Source organism: Thunnus maccoyii, chromosome 20 (assembly GCF_910596095.1).
Source record: "Thunnus maccoyii chromosome 20, fThuMac1.1, whole genome shotgun sequence".
Classification (NCBI taxonomy): Eukaryota; Metazoa; Chordata; class Actinopteri; order Scombriformes; family Scombridae; genus Thunnus; species Thunnus maccoyii.
The window spans coordinates 27816994-27839075 of NC_056552.1; the positions used below are offsets into that span (position 1 = coordinate 27816994).

The 22082-nt window shown below is 39.3% G+C and overlaps 1 protein-coding gene across 2 annotated transcripts in view; it reads left to right on the forward strand.

Annotated features, from left to right (window-relative positions):
* Positions 1 to 22082, forward strand: part of rbfox3a (RNA binding fox-1 homolog 3a) — a 143709-nt gene that overhangs the window by 33791 nt on the left and 87836 nt on the right. For both annotated transcript variants that reach the window (XM_042396425.1, XM_042396427.1), the window contains exon 3: positions 16217 to 16363. In XM_042396425.1, coding sequence (XP_042252359.1) covers positions 16217 to 16363 — 147 coding nt within the window. The remainder of the gene's footprint in view (positions 1 to 16216; positions 16364 to 22082) is intronic.

Sequence of the window (22082 nt, forward strand, 5' to 3'; positions counted from 1 at the left end):
AAAGAGCTCATCCATTTAAATCCAAGTAAATGTTCTCTGATTATTAATTCATTTTTTATGTTAAATTGCATACTTGCATGTAGACAAATTGGACAATTATCGATTTTATGATTTCTTTACACATGACTGATACGAAACTGCCAAATTTATCATCTTCATGTAAAGAATGTAGTGAATCACTGGCTGGACCTACGTTTATCATCAGTAGGTACAACCAAGCTTCAGACAGTTCCAGTCACTTATATCTGAGCCTCTGCTGGGGAATCCCACTTTACGTCCTGCACCTTTCTAAATTTGCTGTTTACTGTCTAGATATTTCATATCTGCTTCTGGCTATGGTTCTGTTCAGGCTCTCAAAACACTCAGTTAAACGGTTCACAATTTTGTATGTCTCTCTTAAAATAACAGTCAGGTGCCCATATAGACACTGAAATAGATTTTCTTAGCTTTTCATACTGGCTATTAAAAGATCCCCTTCAAATGTGCTTTCAATGTAAGTGATGGGGGCCAAAATCCACACAATCATTTTGTGCAAAAATGTATTTAAAAGTTTATCTGAAGTTTATATGAGGCCTCAGCAGTCTGAGTTAGTCATATCAAGTCGACATCTGCCGCATTTACAGTCTTTTTAGTATAGGAGTTTTACTACATTTATATTAAAATTTTAACTCGTTGATCTGGGCACCACCCTTCTTACAGAAGGGAACAAGTAAAGAAACGTCTTAATTTGAAATTTGAGCTCTTTTCAATAAGACAGGACCACTTGTCTTCTCCTCCCAAAGAACACAAACAAACTTGACAAAGAATCTTGGTTGTAGAGCTGGGACCATCTCAGCAGGTTTGGAGGTGTTGCTGCTGGCGTGGCCAGCTGCGCTCCCAAGCAATTCCACGGATGCAGTTTGGTTTGCCAAGCAGATGAGAGCGCAATAGCAGGACCGACAGCTAATTTACATTAATTCAGACTTTGGCTGATTGAGGTATACCAGTGTTAAGTCAACTAAGGAATGCACAGGAGGAATGATTACAGAAAGAAAAACGGTTTCAGTGTTCATTTGGGCATCTGGCTATTGTCAGACTTCAAAAATTGTGAACCTGTTCTTTAAGGTTAGACATAGATGGTGGTTTTGGTTGAATATTGAAATAAATCAACATTGTCTCAAAGCACAAGACTGGACAGGTTGACATGTTGATATTGAAACAAAACAAACAGTAGCCTAAACCTAAACCTAACCACATGTGGACACAGGATGTGAACCCTGGTCTCTGGTGTTCACCCTGACCACCTCTCTATGACTTCTGTGCCACATAAAAATGTCTCACTTCTTTGATTAGGAAAAAAATTTGTGTAAGTGAATGTACTCTAAGCAGCTATTACATTTCCTCCCAAACGTATTTGGCAAAGCAAATTAGTAGATAAACATTAGGAGGCAAGATTGGACAATAAGTTGTTCAGTACAACTCTCAGTTGCAAACCCAAATCCATACCTTTACGGACTTCTGCTTCATGTGAACAACACTGCAGGCTTTGGTAAAATCTTACATGAGCTAAAGTACAATAACTTTTTATAGTACACAGGTATAAATACTGTTTCAGTGTGTTTTGTGGCCCAGAGGTTCACTACAGTGGATGTTGAGGTGAAGAGGTGGAGGTGCAGGAGGACTGACAGGATAATTACACCTCTGTCTGTACCATACATCTGACCTGCAACACCTAACTCCATGGCCACACTGTGTGTATCTGTGTGTGTGTTTGTGCGTGTGTGTGTGTGTGTAGACGAGCGACTGTAGCAGCCAATCATGTAATAACTACCGTTAATGTAATAACTGCCAATAATGTAATAATTTTTCTATTCTTAATGTAATAAAAGTCGATAATGTAATAACTTACCCATAATATAATACAATTTCTAAACCTATAATGCAATAACTTTCTGTGCATAATGTAATAAGTGATTACATTATTGGCTGGTTATTACATTATTAGCTGGGTTAAAAAAATAAAAAATGTAATAACTTGAGCCAATAATATAATAATATACTGAAATCATTTTATTAGTCAATAAATAAGAGCCAGGCCCGAAAGACGGACTGAAACCATCCCTACTCGCTTCCTTAAGCAACACAAGTAAGAGACTTAAATCTGGGCAGAGATAGGATATTAAAGTGTGTTATTTTCAGCTTTATTGCTGTTTTTTGTGAAGTTAACGGACCATGAGTCTGGTTATTGCTGCTGAGGATACTGTGAAGTATTGTTGTTGCTGCTGCTTATTTGGTTGTGTTTACCACACTAAACTGATTTGTGTGTCCAACTGCTTTGAACCACTTTGTGTTAGCTTGCCATAGTGTGTGAGACCATGGATTGTATTGTATTTGTTGAAATCAGACACAGCCGGTGAATAAGTACATTTGCCTGCCATGTCTCTGTGGAAATAAAAGAAAACTCCTCTTCTCCTCATGATCGCTGAGATCTTTTGTTTTTCAGTGCTTCCACCTTCCTCTCCTCTTACTAACACACATTAGGTGAGCAGATAACCAGGTAACAGAGCTCAGCTCTGTCCCGAAGTTATCCTGTTGTTAAAGCTGGCAGATGCCATTAGCCATTGTCTCAAATCTCACGGTCACCTTCTCTGACCTGAATTCTTGCGTGATGTATGGGTCACGTCTGCCATCTTGCGCCTCCCCTTCCTCTCTTACGCACACATGCATCTACCCACACGCACACACACACACACACACACACACACACACACACATCTGCCATGTGCCATATGCTTGCTTGTTGTTTATAGTTGCTTGCTGTTTGCAGTTACTTGTTGCTTATAGCTGTTTGTGCTTGATAATTTGTAGTTGGGTGATAGATGTTTGCTTACTGAAGGGATTGCTAATTGATACCACTAATGTTAATAAACTCTGTTATACCTTAAAGAGAAGTTGTTTTGGTATTATTTGCATACATATTGTGGTAAAGACTGGCTGAAAGAGTCAGTGCTCAGACTCAAACCTTCACTGTTCACCTTTGTAAATGTTAGTGTCTCTCAGATGTTGACATTTTTAAAGTTTGGCTTTTGGTACCTGATCTCAGGGTGGTGCCCCATTGTAATCAATTTACAATTAATAATTTTATTATTTTTTAATAATTAATAATTATCTTTGATAATTATTAATTATTAATCAGCACGTCACTTAGTTGAAGCCTGGCCTGCTCTTGTCGGACAGTATGCCAATACTGTCACTTCTACTTCTTTTCCTGGTCTGTGAGTGGATGTTTTTGTGTTGGTCACCTGAGAGCAGCGATCTGCCAACACTCTCGTAGAATCCTCAGTCGCGCTGTGGTGACTTACTGTGTTGTAGGTGTCTCTGGTGGAGGTGGAACTCTTTTGCAGTGGCATGGATCCAGGTGACTTTTGGCGACCTTTACTGCCGTCTGTGTGGTCAACAGCATCTGGAATGGGCCCGTCCGTCCACCGCTTGCACTTGGAGCGCCAAGCCCTTATTCTCAAGTCTTTTACCACTATCAAGTCACCAGACTGCAGGTCATGAAGAGGTCCTGTGGCTGGAGTTGGTAGTGCTTCTTTCACTTGTGAAAATGGTGTTCCATTATCACTGCTGATTCTTCCTGGAATTCCCCACCTGGGAATAATCTCAGTGATAAGAGCTCTAGCAATAGCACCAGTGTCTTGTTTTTCTGTAGGAAAAACTTCAATCCATTTGGAAAACATGTCAACAATTACCAGACAATATTTCTTTCCTTCACTTGATGTTAGATCAATGAAATCCATCTGTAAGTGATGAAATGGTTTTTCTGGTGGAGGGTGTGCTGCTTGTGGTGTTTGATTACCTCTGCCAATATTGTTTGTGGCACATATAACACATGATTGACAAAATTTTTTGGAATAGTTAGTAAAACCCTTTGTGAACCAGTGTTGTGAAATAGCATCCATTATCCCTCCTCTTGAGGCATGGTTCAACCCATGACTCAACTTTGCATAGTGAGGAAAGACAGACTTTGGCAGACATGGTTATTCATTGGGGCCGTACCATACCCCATCTTTGAAAACACAGCCACTGTTTCTCCACTGAGTCTTCTCAGTCTGATCAGCTCTCTGCTGGAGTTCCTGTAAATCTGCTGTGGGAGCAGAGGGTGTGTCAAGTCATCCTGCAGAAAAAATTCACACATTGTAAATTCTTGCTGTGCTGCGGCCTTCGCAGCTGCATCTGCTCTAGCATTGCCCTGTGAAACTGGGTTGGTGTTAGAAGTGTGAGCTTCACATTTACACACAGCAACCGGTTTTGGGAGTAGCATAGCAACCAGCAGTTGTGACACAAGAGTGTGGTGTGCAATAGGTTTGCCAGATGATGTCAAAAAGTTTCTGTGTTTCCAAATTGTGCCAAAATCATGCACAATGCCAAAAACATATCTACTGTCTGTATAGATATTCAATCTTTTGTCCTTTTTGTCAGTTTACATGCTTCAATGAGAGCTATTAACTCTGCTGCCTGTGCAGACAGTGAATCAGGAAGTGGTTTAGCAATGAGTGTGTCATGTGCAGTTACCACAGCGAAACCAACTTGATTTTTTCCTGTGTCAGAATTGCGTGATGCTGATCCATCCACGAATAGTTCAACATCTGGATTTTGCGAAGGTGTTTCTTGCAAATCTGGTCTGGGGGAACAAACTTCAGTTATTGTGTCAACACAGTTGTGTTCTTCTCCATCACCCTCTGCGGGGAGAGGAGTTGCAGGACTAAGAACATTACATCTTTTCACAGTGATGTTAGGCATTTCAAGCAACACAGTGTTGTAAGGGAGCCATCTTGCTGCAGAAAGGTGAGATGTTTTCTGATTGAGCAAAATCAGTGAAACAGCATGTGGAACGAGCAAAGTTATGTCAGAATACCCCACTATGTCTCTGGAAGCCATCACAGCTTTTTCTGCAGGTGCAACAGCTCTCAGACACATATGAAGTCCTGCAGCTACAGGGTCAAGTTTAGTTGAAAATTAAGCTACAGGTCTCTGTCTGCCTCCATGGTCCTGAAGCAGCACTGAAGTCATGCATCCTCCCTTTTCGTCAACAGTCTGGGTGAAAGGTCGACTTGGATCAGGTAATCCAAGAATCGGAGTTGTTTGGAGAGCAAGTTTCAAGTCAACAAATGGTTTTTCTGTTTCAGCAGTCCATGTCAACTTACTGTGTGCCTGCAGGCCTCGCCTGTGTGTGATTGCGCTCAGGGGGGCCTCGAGGACAGCATAGTTGGGAATGAACAATCTGCAAAAAGAACTTATTCCTAAAGAAGACATGACTTGTTTCTTTGTAACTGGTTTTGGAATGTTTTGGATTGCTTTTATTCTTTTTGGGGAGAGGGATTTGCCCTCAGATGTGATTACATGACCCAAAAATGTCACTTCTTGTTGTACAAATTGCTCTTTTGACAAGCTAGCTTTAGGACCTTCTTTAGCCAAATGTTTCAACAGTGCAATTGTGTCTTTTTCACACTGAGCTTGAGTTGGAGCACAGATCATTAAATCATCAACATATTGCAACAGTGCACTTCCTGGTGACAATTTTAATGAGCTCAAACTTTCTTTCAACGCATCATTGTAGATGGTATGTGATTCACAAAACCCTTGACACGATCATGTGAATGTGTAGTTTTTGCCATTAAAAGAAAATGCAAACCAAAACTGACTGTCTGGATGCACTGGAAGACGACCACTGAAAACCATTTACTTTCAGGGGGCACCTGAGAAAGAATGGTATATGAGTTAGGGACATTTGGAGCATGTTATTGTACAGCATCATTCACGTTTTGCAAGTCTTGTACAAAATGCCATTTATCTGGCTGTCCCTCATCCCTGATTTTTTTTACTGGGAAGATTGGTGTGCGCACAGGAGAATTTTCACAAGGAACCATTACACCTGCCTTTAATAAAGCATTAAAGACTGGTGTAATGCCTTCAACTGCTTCCTTTTTGAGTGGATATTGTGGTTGGCAGGGCCTGTAATCAGATTTCGGTATTATCACAACTGGCTGCATTCCTTTAATCAGACCAACATCATGTTTGCTTTGGGCAAAACAGTGGGACACCAAGTGATTAAGCTTGGGACAAATGCTGGCTCATGGCCAGTTGACACTCCTACAGTGAGTTTTCATCATGGCTTAGTGGGATATTTTGCAATCAATTCCTCTGTCCTGTGGCACAGACGAGCCCAGGTACCAGAGCAAATCACCGATCCAGTGAACCAGTCATCTGCCACCCCATTTCGGAGAGTAGCAGGTCTCCTTTTCATGCTGATCCTGCTCTCTGGAGATGTTCAGTTAAATCCTGTACCAGTGACCCCTGGAGTGCTGCAGAACTTTGATGCTGATGTGCCCGGGACTCCTCTGGTGCTAGTGATGAATGAGCAGCAACTTTCTGAGCCGGGCTTCTCCCTTAACAGACTAAACTTTGTTAACACGAGGCATGATGTCTCTATGAATAACTTTTTGCTACCAGGCTTTGGAAACCTTGATAGGTCCAGTGTCTCTCTCACAAAACCTGCTGCTGACACCACTGCGTGTCGAAACCCTGCAGTGAGGAGACAGAAGTTATTCAAAACTCTCCAAACTGTCAATCATGCAAAAGTCTTATGGGACCCGACGCTGAAACTGAGGGGGCTATTTGGTGGGCATCAGAAGCATTACTGCAAAGAGCAATCAGCTAACTCATCTTGTGAGTTAGCTGATTGTGAGCTTCCTCACTTGCTAACTCATCAACCATTTGTTGACTCAAATCTGGACTTTCTCTGTCTGACCGAAACATGGTTGAAACAAACAACTCCTGCGAATGTGTTCATAGTGCCCAGATACCTATGTTTCAGAAGAGACAGACCTGATGGAAGAGGAGGCAGGATGCTTTTCTATGTGAGAGACAAAATCAAATGGGAACGTGTGGTTTAGAATGCGGGTAACATGTTAGAATATGTTGGGATAAAAATAATATTATCCCAACAAATGTCTTCTAACATCATAGGTGTCTATAGGCCCCCTTCTGCAGATGACACTTTCTATGATCAACTCACAGAAATCTTGAAAGAGTGCAATATCAATTATTATTATTAATGGGTGATTTTAATGTGAACTGGGAGGATAAATCTAAGAGGAAAAAACTAAAAATTATCACAGAGAAATTCCAACTAGAACAACTAGTAAAAGGCCCGACTAGGATTGCAAAATGCTCCTGTACACAAATTGATCTGATATTTACTAACAAACCAGGAAGAATAACTAAAAATTATAATTTAATCACTGGTTTATCAGATCATAACCTAACCCTATGTGCGAGAAAACTGACTAAAAGTTGATTTAAGACCACAGCAACTAAGACAGTGATCCTTCAATGCATACCCAGAGTTAAGCAAGAAGAATTTACCAATGAAATTAACAGATTGAATTGGGATGATGTACTGTCCTCCAGTGATCTGGATTATAGCTGTGATACTTTTACTCACAGAATCAACTCTATGAGATTTATTGTGAAGATACAGATAAAATCTAAAAGTAAAAACAATTTACCGTGGTTTATTGAAAATTTGTGGAAACTAATGAAATCTAGAGATGCTGCACTAAGGAAGGCAATTAAAACTAGAAGAGACACTGACATGCTGATTTTATAAAGCTTTAAGGAACAAAGTTATCCAAGAGCTAAGAGGAGCTAAATCTCATTTTTATCTCAATATATTGAATGAGACAAGAGGCAACAGTAAATTGATCTGGAAAAAACATTTCACAAGGAGGGACCCAAAATTTTTGGGAGATTTTAAACTCAAAGTACAGGGAAAGTTAATTGAAGATCATTTTACTGTTGCTTCTGTCTTTCATTATTTTTTTTCTTGAGTCTGTATATGAATTAGGAAAAAAAACTGCAAAAAGTAAACTGGACATTGTTCCTATAGATCCTACAGGCCAGGTTTCGAGCTGGTAGAGACTAATGAGTTACACGTAAACAAAATCACCAGCTCCTTAAAAAGCTCCAAAAGTAGAGATACTTTCCAATTTGACACCATGTTTGTCAAATCAAACATGGTGTCAAATCAAACAGAAAGATATTTTAACTCCCCCTATTGCTCATTTAATTAACTTGTCTTTTAAACACAGCTCCTTTCCTGATGACTGGAAATGTGCCATTGTCACGCCTGTTTTTAAATCTGGAGACCACCTTGAAGACAGCAACTACAGACCAATAAGTATACTGCCAGTACTCTCAAGTTTGCTGAGAAAGTTGTCATTAAACAGCTGACAACATTTCTTAACACAAGCAATTTTGGTCTACATTGTATGCAATTTGGCTTTAGAGCAAATCATTCCACTGAAACTGCTGCTGAAGACATGTTGAAGACATTGCTTTGCCTATTCACAAGCTCATTTAAGTTTGAAATGGAAATTACAGACATAATCAAGCAAATTTTGTTGCTTACTATCACCTAGCTGTTTTTCTTGCAAAAGTTTGAGAGGGCCTTGCACAGTATGCTCGAACACCAGCTCTGCCAGGCTGAACCTTGGGACTCTTGAACCACCTCATGAGCAGCAAAAAGGAGGAGACAGACACCCTCATCCCAGTCTTTGTTGAACTCCAGGCAGTAAGTCCAAAGCATAGATTTAAGAGTCTGAGGTCTCTAGGAGATACACACTTAAACAGCAGAAGTTGTTTCATGACCTGTGCAAAAATTCAAGACATGAAATTTGATCCCTGATCAGTCTGTATTACTTTAGGCATCCCAAATAGGGAAAAAAACTTCACCAGTGCTTTTACAACAGCGGAGGCTGTGATCTTACGCATGGGAATGGCTTCGGAAAACTGAGTTGCGGAGCACATAATAGTCAAACTTTTTACTGGCTTTTGTGTTGAAAAGGACCAACACAGTCTACAATTACACACTCAAACGGCTCACCCACAACTGGAATTGGATAGAGCGGATATGGAGAGATGGCCTGATTTAGTTTATCTGACACCTGGCAGACATGGCATGTTTTGCAATGCTGCTGCACATCCCCTTTTAGCCTGGTCAGAGAAAACATTGCAAGACACGATCATAAGTTTTATTGACCCCTAGATGGCAAGCAAGTGGATTATCGTGTGAAAGAAAATACACATCTTCAAGAATATACTATAGATATCATTTGCTTCATGTTTAGACTCTTTGTCGAGCTTGTCATGGCTGTATTCAGATACCCATGGGGCAAGGATTCTGATTTGGTGATACATTTTCATGTAACCTTTCAGGAGTCAGGTTTGTTATATATACATAGAGAGAGAGTGCTGAATAGCTATAATGGTGTGGTGGAAACAGTTTGCTTGAAAGAGTGATTTAAATACGTTTAATTAAAGACAGTTGTCATGAAAACAAATGGTAGTCTTTGTATTCAAGGACAAAGCATCTTCAAAGAGGTATAGATTTTATATTACACAGACATGGCCAAAATATTAATGTCCTTTCACTTTTTTAAAAAAAACCCAATTTTTCTCTGTATTAAGTTGAAACTGACAGAAGTATATGGTATCCATCATTTTTTATTTCACATTGAACATGAATGAAACTTTGCTTTTGATTTACAACTCAACAAATTATTTAGTGCAATAAAAAAATGAAAATGGCATGGCCAAAAATATTGGTAGCCTTAACTTAATATTTTGTAGCACAGCCTCTGGAGGCAATAACTGCAGTCAAGCGCTTTCTGTAACTCGGGATAAGGTTTCTACACTTCTCCACTGGTAGTTCGGCCCACTCTTCAAACTGCTCCAGTTCTCTCAGATTTGATGGCTGCCATCTCCCAACTGCAAGTTTCAGATCTTTCCACAGATGTTCAATGGGATTCAGATCAGGACTCATAGCAGGCCACATCAGAAGATTCCAACATTTTCTTCTCATCCACTCTTGGGTGCTTTTTGATGTAGGCCTATGCTTGGGGTCATTATCCTACTGGAAGACCCATGACCTGTGGCTAAGACACAGCTTTCTGACACTGGGCTGCATGTTTCACTCCAATATACCTTGATAGTCTTCTGACTTCATTGTGCCCTGCACAGATTCAAGGCACCCAATGCCTGAAGCAGCAAACCAACCCAAAAACGTCACTGAGCCTCCTCCATGTTTCACGGTAGGCATGGTGTTCTTTTCTTTGAAGGCCTCATATTTTCTTCTGCAAATATGAGGTTGGTGTGATTATAAGATTGAAAACACCAGGGATACTAATTAAAATGCAATAGTCTGCTTAAAGTATCACTACAAATCAGTTATTTCTTACAACTTCTAAAGGGTACCAATAATTTTGTCCAGGCTATTTTAGAATGTCTTTATAGAATAAGCATGAATTCAGTTATTTTCACAACGTTTTTGTTTTGGTCCACTGCAAACCAAACATAGCCATGCATTGATAATAAAATATATTTTAATTTCAACACTGTTCAGGGCGAATGGTGCATTATTTTAATAATAGGCAAAGGTACCAATAATTTCAGCCACGTCTGTATGACATAAGAGTAATTGCCTGAGTTAAGTCTAACCATCAAGTACCACAAATATATAGTCACAATTCCTAGAGAGAGAGTAGGTGTGTGTGTGTGTGTGTGTGTGTGTGTGTGTGTGTGTGTGTGTGTGTGTGTGTGTGTGTGCAGTTGAGAATTGAACAGCAGAGAGCTCATATCAATCCTTGGCCAATGGCAGGGAATGGCCAAGGATTGGGACCCTGTAATGATAAAGCACACTCACCCAGGCACTTAGCTCCTGTAGCAGCCAATAATGTAATTACTACTGTTAATGTAATAACTGCCAATAATGTAATAATTTTTCCATTCTTAATGTAATAAAAGTCGATAATGTAATAACTTACCCATAATGTAATAAAATTTCAAAACCAATAACATAATAACTTTTTGCGCATAATGTAATAAGTTATTACATTATTGGCTGGGTTAAAAAGAATTATAAAAAATGTAATAACTGAAGCCAATAATGTAATAATATACTCATATCACTTTATGTAAGTTTCATTTTTTGGCTATAAAGTGTCACACTTCCATGGCATTTATCCTTACTTTTGCCTCTCTCAAACAGCTGCTCAAAAACCTGACCACACACACACAAACACACACACACACACACACACACACACACACACACACACACAGGGATTATTGCGGCATCCCGTTCAGTAGAGTGCTCCTTGCCTATTCAGCTTTTGTGTGTTTGTGTGTGTGTCTGTGTGTGATGTAATGCCATTATCCTCACTTCACTGTCTCTCCATTTTCACTGTTCTCTCTTCAATCAGCACTAAGCCTGCATGCATCTCTGAACTCTCCTTCTGCCTCTCTCTTTCTCTCTATCTCTTGGTATGAATGCTGCTACTTTCAGCACTTCTCTCTCATTGATTGGGCAGGTTTAGCTGACATCATCGTGCCATCTCCATCTCTTTCTCTGTCACTCTTTCTTTCTTCATCCCTTTCATCCTTATGTTGATTCATTATGAACACTAGCTCTCTCGGCTCTCTCTCTGTTTTTGCTTCCTACTGCAGACAACACACCAGCACAGTCTGAAAAATTTACAAAGGCAGAAGTAATACAAGGTCAAACCAAGATATCTGTGGGGATACCCATCTTTCTCGTCTCATCTCGTCCCGTTTGTCTCACTCATCTGTTTGGTATTTATTCCTTTTGATCTTAGTGGGACTGCTGTGCCACAAACAAAATCTCACAAAATTTAATATTCAAGTATGGGAATGATTCTCCAAATTGTACCATAGTAACCAAATTTCCAAATTGATTAAAATCAGTTTCCCTGTAGTATAGGTCTAATCAGGCCTGGACTGACAATTGGGAGCACCTTTTCCCAGTGGCCTGGCCCACCACAGGCTGCAGAATTTTTTTTAATTTTTTTTTTTTTTGACCCTGGACCAACACTGCCCTGTGCACTGTGCCAGCCAGGTATTGTAGAAGTAGAGAGTGAGTTGAGAGAGAGAGAGGGAAAGTAGTTGGCATGTATCGTTTGGCAGCAAGTGCATTTAGAGCAGCTAAATGACTTAGCAGCAGGATGGATGGTGGAAAAAACAGGAAGGGTGGAGCGGAGAGGGAAAGAGAGAAAGAAAGAAAGGTAAATAAAAGTGCGAGCTAGCTAACGTTTGCTACCTAGCTAATGTAGCTAATGTTACTGATCGTCATCATCGTCCCCTGTCAATGTTAAAACAGCCAAGCAACTGGACAATCAATAATAAAAGTGGTAGTTCCCTTTCTAATTTCCTCAAAATATTGATGGTGTAATAGTGTAAAGTGTAATTGGCATATCTTGTCTAGTTAATATGGTCAATATTGTTTGAAAATTCATTCATTTTGGTGAAAATTTTAGACAGTGAGTTCATACTTTGAGCTCATAATTTAAAATTATTGAGACAACACAACATCTGTTGCACTATTCAGGCTACTTTAATTTGTTGAAACTTAAAGCTCTATGTTATTTAATGTTTGTATTGGTTAAAGGGCTATTTTAACCTATGATGGGTAGTGTATATCAGTAAACTGAGTAGGGTATTGTGCTCTTGCTCTGTTCTTTGAATAGGTGAAGAGAGTCGTTAACTGTATTATATTGGTACATTAAAAGATATGGTGTGCTGTGCTATTGCTTTTTTCTTTTTGAAGGTGGAGAGAGTAGCATTGGTGTCACAGTAGTACAGAAGTCCACTACTTCAGAGCAACCTGCAGGTACAAGACATGTTAGAAAAATCAAATGTATACAGTTTAGGGTAATTTTATGGAAAAAATAGTTTTAAACAGGTGTACTCAAACTTCTGATGGGTGAATATCAGTAAACTGAATAGGGTATTGTGCTCTTGCTCTGTTTTTTGAATAGGTGGAGAAAGTGGTTAACTTTATTATAATGGTACATTAAAAGATATGGTGTGCTCTTGCTTTTTTTTCTTTTTGAAGGTGGAGAGTCGCATTGGTGCCACAGTAGTAGTAGTAGTAGTGTCATCTCCCTCCTTAATGATATGTATCTTTGGTTTTATTTGAGGTTCATAGCAGTATATTGTACTAAGCAGTTGTTGGCTCATTAGTCTGTCATTCACATGCACTGAAATTCACCAGAATGCAGGAAATCAAGTCTTTGTAACTAAAATTTTACTAGTGGAGGACCCCCAGACACCCCGCTTAAAAAGTGGCCTGACTAGGGCTTTTTTTCATGCTATATTTCCTGGTCTGAATGATTTTCCCAGTCCAGCCCTGCTTACTGGGATTAATAGAGGGTTAATATCAGTGTGGTCTCTGCATTCAGCTGACAGACTGCTCCAGAGGAGGAGAAATGTGACTCATGGTGATTCCAAAGTTGTCTTATTCATTTTATGTGTTTTTACATGACTTTCTAATGTTAGCCACGGGTACACCTACATTCAGAACTCAACTGACACTAGTTTAGTTGAGAATTGGAGGGTGTGTGAATTGTGCAGCGGAGGTTGGGACTTCTGGAGTGCTGTGTACAGTCACTGAGGCTATGCTAATGTTAGCTGTTGGATGGTCAATAAATCCTTCCAACCTGTATCCCTGCCTGCTAATTAAACCACAAAGATCTCATTTTCTGATTCTACATGTGTTAAATACAAAAGATGTGCAATGTGTGGGTGTGGAAGATTTTTAGTTGTTTAAAGGCAACTTTCATGGAGCTGAGTAACGAAAGTAACGAGTAATGTAACACAGTACTTTTGCTGCTTAGTAATGAGTAAAGTAATATAATTACTAATGTGCGATAGTAATTGATTACTGTTTTAAAGTAACTTGCTAAACACTGTTGCCAACACTCAAGAACAGATGGGGGTCTTACATGAACCCCGGTGAGCCGACTATCATCTCCCACTGTCTTCTTACTCGAACTGTGTGGTGGGAGCAGGGCGCAAGAAGCGTCCTCTGATCCATCGCCAACCACACACTGACTCCTCTCAACTCACCATTGTTTTCAGTTCATTTAGATTACCACACAAACACAGACAAAACTAAACTGAACTAAAAGCACTTAGGGGATGAGGATTATCATTCATTATCCATCACAGCTTCAGCAAAGGAGCTCCTAGCTATTTGCAGCATGCCAACTTACTTGTATTTGTGTTTCCTTCCTCCTTCTCTCACTCTGCCTTCTATGGTGTCTGCCTCTGACAGGCTGATATTAGATAAGACTTGCCGTCTTGACATTCAGAAACCAATCAGTAGGACAAGTTACCATCATTTGACTGTGAAATACTGAAATTTGAAATTTTAGCAGAATTGCTAAAAAAGCTAAAGCTGAAGCTGGATTGTGAATTATGGGCAAAATAAATATGCCAAAGGATCTCATCCTTTTTAAAAAAAAAAAAATTTTTTCATCCTGTTCCAGCCTCCTGTTCCTAGTTAATGCAAAGGCAAAACTTTCTCCATGTTGACCTGTTGTCCTGATAAAGTCTGTATGATGTCCATTTTCATAGCACTAACTCCATCAGTACAGCAAGAGTCATTGTTAGGTGTTGCAGGGAATGTTAAAGGTATACTATGCAGGATTTCCCTGAAAAACAAACAAACAAACAAACAAAAAAAAAAACAATGTATAGACTCATACAAAAATAATTCCTCTCAGTCATCACTTATGACCCACTAGAAGTGTGTGGCATTGTATTTATCTGCAGACATCCTGCCCTCTGCCTGCATTTTCTTATTATTTTGCTGTGTTAGGGATGTTTCTGGGCATCAACCTTTGGGCAGTGGGTGTGTAGCCCCCAACCAATAACAGTGTGCAGGGTGTGAGGTCGGGACTCATAGCAAAACAACCAGGTTACATAGCTGTCTCCGTCTCTCTCCTCTGCTTCGCTCTACTCTCTGCCTCTGTGTTATGGATGTATAAAGAGCTGCAGGTCTGTGTGTCTGCTTGACTGAGGGTGGGGATAAGCTGCACACATGCAGAGCAGAGAGGCCACAGTGGACCACAGGACTGTGCAGAGGTGTGGGCATGTTAATTTGTGCTTTAGAACATAACCACTGTGAAACAATCAGAAAATAATGTTTTATTTATCTGATTCAAAGCTTTGCTCTTGCCAGCACCTCTCACTCTCTAGCTTGCTCAACCACTGCTGCTGTCTCTCTCTCACTCTGGTGTCAAGCTGGGGAGGAGGGGCCAACTTTGAATGCTTTGTGTTCAGAAACACCAACTGACAAATCATGCATAGTATACCTTTAAGCTACCATGAAAGAAACTCAACACTTCCTGAAGAATTTTCACATTAACAGTCTTTCAGCCTTAGAAGAAATCTGAAAGTGTTGAGTTTGTTGATAGTATCTTAACATTGAATAGGAGTACAATAAAGAAAAGACTAGAATTAATTAGAGTTAAAAAATAATGTGTTGAGTGAATGAGAGAATGGTGAGTATAATATGCCTCTTCCTAAACTAATGGAATTAATGCTGTGGTAATATACATTATATCGAATTTAAAGTGGTGTACAGGCAGACATGTCTCAGTTTATAATTGCATATTAAGAGGGCAAGTCCTCATAAAACCAGGCTAGATGATGCCTCTCAACCTGCTGAAGAAGCAGGATCAGAATCAGGATTTTTTCAGTGCAAAGTTTGTCGTGCAAAACAAAGTCTCAGGAAATTATATGACATCCATAGGATAAATCATTTGTTTTCTAACGGATGTTTTCTTTCCAACTACGAGATCAGAACTTAAAGGTCACATAGGAAAGAGTATTTATTAGAGAAAAAACAGTCTTGCGTATGTGAGTCAGACTCCCATCACAGCAATCAGATACTCCAACAACTGCCCTGTTTTTTTTTGTTATAGTGAACACTCACATGGCCTTGTGGTTGTGCAGAGCTACGCTACACTGACCCCCCATACATATGTATATATGAGTATATATGATATAAAAACCTGACCTTAACATTTAAAGCCAAACAGAAGATACAAATGGAGTCTTAAACACCTGTCTTTGATGCCCACTTCCCCTCGTCTGTCACTTCACACACTTCTCCACTTTCTGAATATTTTGCCATGTTGTACAGTCAGTCCTCCTCTATTGTACAGGATCTGTTTTTTCATGTCACTCTAGCTCCTTCTAGTTTTCAATGTGAGACATCAAGCTGAACAACCTTGTCTTTCACCTGCGCCTTTCCTCTCACTTCCTATCACAGTAGGAGTTGATCTGTGGTGTGCTGTGTGTTTCCCTGCAGCAGGCAGAGGAGGTCGCACAAACGGAGGGCTCCCAGCAGCTCCACCTGCAACCCAGTGATTCGTCAGAGAAGCAGCAGCCCAAAAGGTTACACGTCTCCAACATACCTTTCCGTTTCCGAGACCCTGACCTTCGGCAAATGTTTGGGGTGAGATGACTGCACCATACACATACACTCACAAATACACAACTATACTGTACTAAGTTACCATTTATAACACTGCAGGGCAATCATATGTATAAAGCTTGAATATCATTCACCTTACAGTGCTGTACTTTTCATGAACACAGTAGCAAATGCAGTCACAAAAAATTAAAGAAGAAAAATTCAGTAACATAACTGTAAAGGTAAAGAAAGTCAAAATTAATGTCATTGTAGCCAGTGCTCTCTTGACACACTGGCTACAACGACAGTGAATCTTCTTTAGCATCAAAATGGAGCTGGAATGCAATTTAGTTGCCTCTGATGGACATAAAGAGCCACCATCTGTATTCATTCAAAAAGTTTGGGATTTCAGAGCATCTATTTAGTATTATTAGCCCTTGTTTGATATCTAGGCTCTGAACTTGTCACTTCCTGAAAGCAAACACCAATCTCATCACTGAGGAGAATGGAGAGTGACTGCGGTAATTTTACCTTCCAGGGGAATCAGAGTGTACAGTAGATGCTAGGAGAGAGGTGGGGCTTATGAAATGCTTTTATGAGCAGCAGCAACATTTCTGCCGCCTTCTCAGCAGTGTTTGTAGCAGTGTTTTGCAAAGGAGCAATGCGGCAACAGCAGTGGAAAAGCAAACTGCATGTCAACTTAAAGAGACCATTTTAATGTAAAGGGAACTGAGTAAAAAATGTCATATATGAGTGTAGCAGTGCAACTCAAACTAGCTTGCAAGCCTTGCTCCATAAAATTGTAAATAATTTACACCTTTACTTCTGTATGCCCCTTAACCCAAATTAGCCAGGGATTATTAATGTTTCATCTCATGGGCATGTCCTTAAGTGGTCCTTGGAAAGTCAGAGTGGTGGATAGCCATGCTTCACTTTCCTGTAAATGTGCAAAAGATATATTTAGTATACAAGAATACTGCGGGAAATATACAGTACAATGCAGTAATAACTTGATTTAAAGAAAAAAACGTACATTAAAAAAGAATCCTCTCTCAGTGGCAAAAGCAAAAGTATCATTGATATACTGCATCAACACCTCAAGAAGTTGGATGGTTGGTTGCATTACAAAGTGTCAGACACTGGATACTGCTTAATTTAACCATAGAAGTGGCACATCAGAAAATGCTCATGTCTGTTGAGTTATTTGTGCAACATATGGACAATTTTGTGAGGCAATGACAAACAACATATATATATTTTTGTTTGTTTATGTATTAGGGCTATTGTATATCGGAAACAATAGCTTTAAGAAACTGATAGTATTTTGCAGTTTTAACTAATAAATCATTGAACACTTAATTCTAGCAGTGATCTAATTTGCACAGAATAGTTTATATTTTAATTAATGCTAGAATTTGTATATTAATACAGATTTTTCCCTTAAATTGACTTTGTAGATTTATCACCACATATTGTATACACATCACATACATAATATTTACCTCTTTGTTCAAGCACTACTAGAAAGTTACATCATATGATATTGAGTGAAATATTAACTCTCATGGCACTGTGTTTTTAAGGCTGCGCCATTACATGAAATGGAAATATAGATTACATTGTTGTCTACATTTCCCCGTAATTCAATCTGAAATATGTGTAATCTTTGAAAACCTAAAGTTTCAAGAAACCTTATGCTGCACAACATCTATTTAAATGATGGACCATCATGTAGGTCTGGAAGAGAAAAATTAAGAAAACATTAAGAACAGTTTCTTATTTACAATGACGGCCTAGCAAGTGCCAGAAGACACTTGGAAGGGGGAAGGAGGGCAGGGGACAACAACAACAAAAAAAAGAACAACTAATCAAACAGAAGTAAACAACTGTAAGTAAAACATATACAAGTTTTAATCAAATAGAAGTAAAAAAAAGTACAAGTATCATTAAAATATCCATAAGTAGGCCCTTAAAAGCAGAGACTAAGATAAACTTATCCAGTTTTAGTGTTTTTTGTAACAAATTCCAATCATTAGCAGCAGCAGACTGGAATGACAACAGGCCAAAGGATGTGTTGGATTTAGAGGCATTTACTCTAATATAAGAGGAAGACTGCATTGTACTTGGCCACAAATATTGGCTGCAATAAATGACTTAAATAAGGAGGTTAGTATCCAAGAAGAGTTTTATAAATAAGCGTAAACCAGTGTATGTTATGACAAGTATGCAGAGAGGACCATTTAACCAGAGAATACAGAAGACAGTGGTGTGTTTTAAATGGAGCAAATAGCAAATCGAATAGCAGAATGATAAATTGTGTCAAGCTTTTGAAGTGTTGTTTTTCAAGCCAATCTATAAATTGCATCCCCATAATTAAACAAGGGAAGTATGGTCATTTGAACAATTATGCGTTTGGCAGCAGATGTAAACGAGGAACAATTTCTATATAGAAAACCAAGTTTGTTTTGACCTTAGACTGCAACATGGCAACATGATGAGGGAAGGACAATGCACTGTCTAGCTGGATTCCTAGGTATTTATAAACTGCTCCTGCTCTAGGATGGTTCCATCTTTAGTGGTAATGTTCAAGGTGGAAGGGGACACAGTACTGACCAAACCACATAACTTGAGTCTTGGCAGTGTTTAATGATAGACTGAGGTTATTTTAAGCCTGCTGTATTTCAAGAAAACTATCCAGAAGTGATTTTATCACTGCATCGGAAGTTGGACCAGTGGTATACAAGATTGAATCATCAGCATATAAATGAATATGGGAATTATTAACAACACAAGGAACATCATTAATAAATATGGAGAAGAGAGTGGGAACAAGTATACAGCCCTGGAGAACGCCTAAAGACATGTGGAGGGGCTGAGAGAGATGGAAGTCTAAATTTACACATTGGACCCTATTAGAGAGGTAGTTAGAAAATCAAGCCAATGAGTGACCAGAGACCCCAATACTATCTAGTTTATTTAATAAAATGGAATGATCCACAGAGTCAAACGCTTTTGCTAGGTCAATAAATATTGCAGCACAATGTTACTTGGCGTCCAGTGCAGATGTAATGTCATATAGAACTTTCAAAATGGCAGAAACACATCCATAGCCTGAGCGAAAACCTGACTGCACACTTGATAAAACCATAGTGAGTTAACTGCTTGTTGACAAGTTTCTCTAAAAGCTTAGATACACAAGGTAAAATGGATATTGGCCTATAGCAATTAAAGTCAGCCTGATCACCACCCTTAAAAAGAGGACGAACAATTGCTGCCTTCCAGTCAGCTGGTAATTCAGCAGTACGAATAGAAAGGTTAAAAAAGTCTGTTAATGGTGCTGCAATGATTGAAGCTGCTATTTTAACAAAGATTGGAGCCAACTCATCTGACCCAGTAGGCTTTTTAGGGTCCAAAGAGAGCATTTCTTTCAAAACCTCTCTTTCCGCAAAGCGTTGGAGAGAAAATCCTGTAAACAAGATGCAGGTGCAGCAAGAGGTTACACAAGGGGTATTAGTTGGATACACAGTACAAGCAGCTCTTACTCAGGCAACTCAAATTAGAGGAAACAGAGACATGCCCAGACTTTATAAAATGATGATTGAAAAGATCAGCCATACAATTTTCTATCGGTCACCAAAACGTTATCTACTTTGACCAACAATGGCAAACCTGAAGATTTATTTTCTAATTGCCTCACTGTTTTCTAAAATAGCTGCAGATTAGAGCCACTATGTATGAATATTTCCTTGAAATAGTTGGATTTCAACTGTTGCACTGCTTGTGTAGCCTTGTTCCGAATTTGGCGAAATGCAAGTCTCTCAACTGAAGATCCAGTTTGGCGTGATTTGCACCAAGCAACGTTTTTTTGCTGCAACAGCACTAACAGATCACGAGAAAGTCATAAAATATTACGATTTTTTATCTGTAATTTCTTTATGGAGGCATGCTTGTCAATAACTACAGTAAAACAGCCTTTAAAAAAATTCCATGCATCACTCACAGTAGGTATCAGGGCAACCCTGTCCCAGTCCACCTTAGCCAGATCATGTGAAAAGGCTTGAGTGTCAGAATTTTTGAGAGCTCTCTTTTTACTAATCTGACTAGGTAATTTGATAGAATGACCTTTACGAACACAAGCAATAAAACAGTGATCACTCATGTCATTATAAAACACACAAGAATGGTACAAGTGTGGCGAGTTATTAAAGATCACATCAATCAGAGCCGCCTTATTGGGTATATTAGGATCATATCTTGTAAAGTGAGTTATTATTTGATGAAGATTCAAGGAATCAAATTGTTGCAGTACATTATCAGGAGGTTTCAGCATGTCCCAGTTAAGATCGCCCAATAAAACCAGCTCAAATCTCGTAAAAGGTCCCAAGGTATTGCTTAAGGCCATTAAGGTACAAACAGGCGCTGTAGGAGGGCGATAGCATCCAGCTACTGCCAACTAGAAATTGTTTGATAACTTAATGTTAAGAACCAATAACTCAAATTGTTTAGGAATAGATTTAGTTAAGGCAACAGAGCACTGAAGATGATCTTTAACAAAAATCGCCACACCTTCACCCCTGCTCTTTCTCAGTGCTGCAGGGCTGAGCCCTCGGCATGAGTGCAGCGCAGCAGAGACAGACAGCGGTGGAGAGTTGACAACAACTAAACTCGTTATGTTACTGTAAGTGCAATAAAAGCTTTGCGAGTAAAAAGCCAAGAAGAGTAATTTATTAATGTAATCCGCGCAAAAGATGGACAGACTCCAAATGATAAAAATATTGCCGTGATTTGCGTCACAACGATATAAATGATAGAGCATTATATGAAACGATAGACATTTTTCTCTTGTCACACAATATATATCATCATATCACACAGCCCTACTTCAAACCCATACTCTGAGCTGATCCATTTTGGGCAATAAACTTCTTGCCATTACACGCAGAAAACCTATGTTATTACGGGTGTAAAAATCAGCAAAACCCATGTTGTTTGAAGCCAGAGCAGTATTTGGGAGAACGGGATTGTTAAGGGGGCCAGGATGAACATGACTATTACCAGAGGTCATAAGCAGTAAAAGAATGAGGGCATGACAGAGATCAGAGAAAAATCTGAAGTGCTGTTGTTGTTTGACAGATTTGAACACAAGCACGTGTCATAACAATATCATCTTAAAGAGCTGCTTCGTGAGGTGGCATTATAACAGAAGCCACCTGAAAAAGTGTGCCTTTAAGGCAGTACCTAAAATCCTGGTGACCACTAAACAGTCAAAGTCTCTGTTAGACAAACACTGTCAGTTTCAAAGCTGGGCAGAGTTTACAGTGGACATTATCGGACTTAATTAATGTTAAAGAGACCGTAAGAAATGTCAGTACTCTGCCATAAAAAAGCCATGATAAATAAGTAAACAATACGACAGTAGCAACAGCAGCAAATATTATCAGCTACAGAGTCCAGCATGAAGCACACAACAGCAGAGATATTAGCAGGTACTCACAGTCCAGCATGAAGCACACAGCAGCAGAGATGTTAACAAAGTCCAGCATGAAGCACACAGCAGCTGAGATGTTAGCAGCTTCTTGCTTCCAGTTTCCTCCTGACAGCTGTAGGCATGCATAAAGGAACAGAAATGAAAGGAAGCCTCTCTCATTTAATGTTGACTGCTTCCCCAAGCTTTCAAATAGAGCTTCAAATGTCTCACTAAATTTGCACTGGAAGTGGTTGCAAGTATGTTCAATGAGTCTCAGTGAACTGAACTATATGT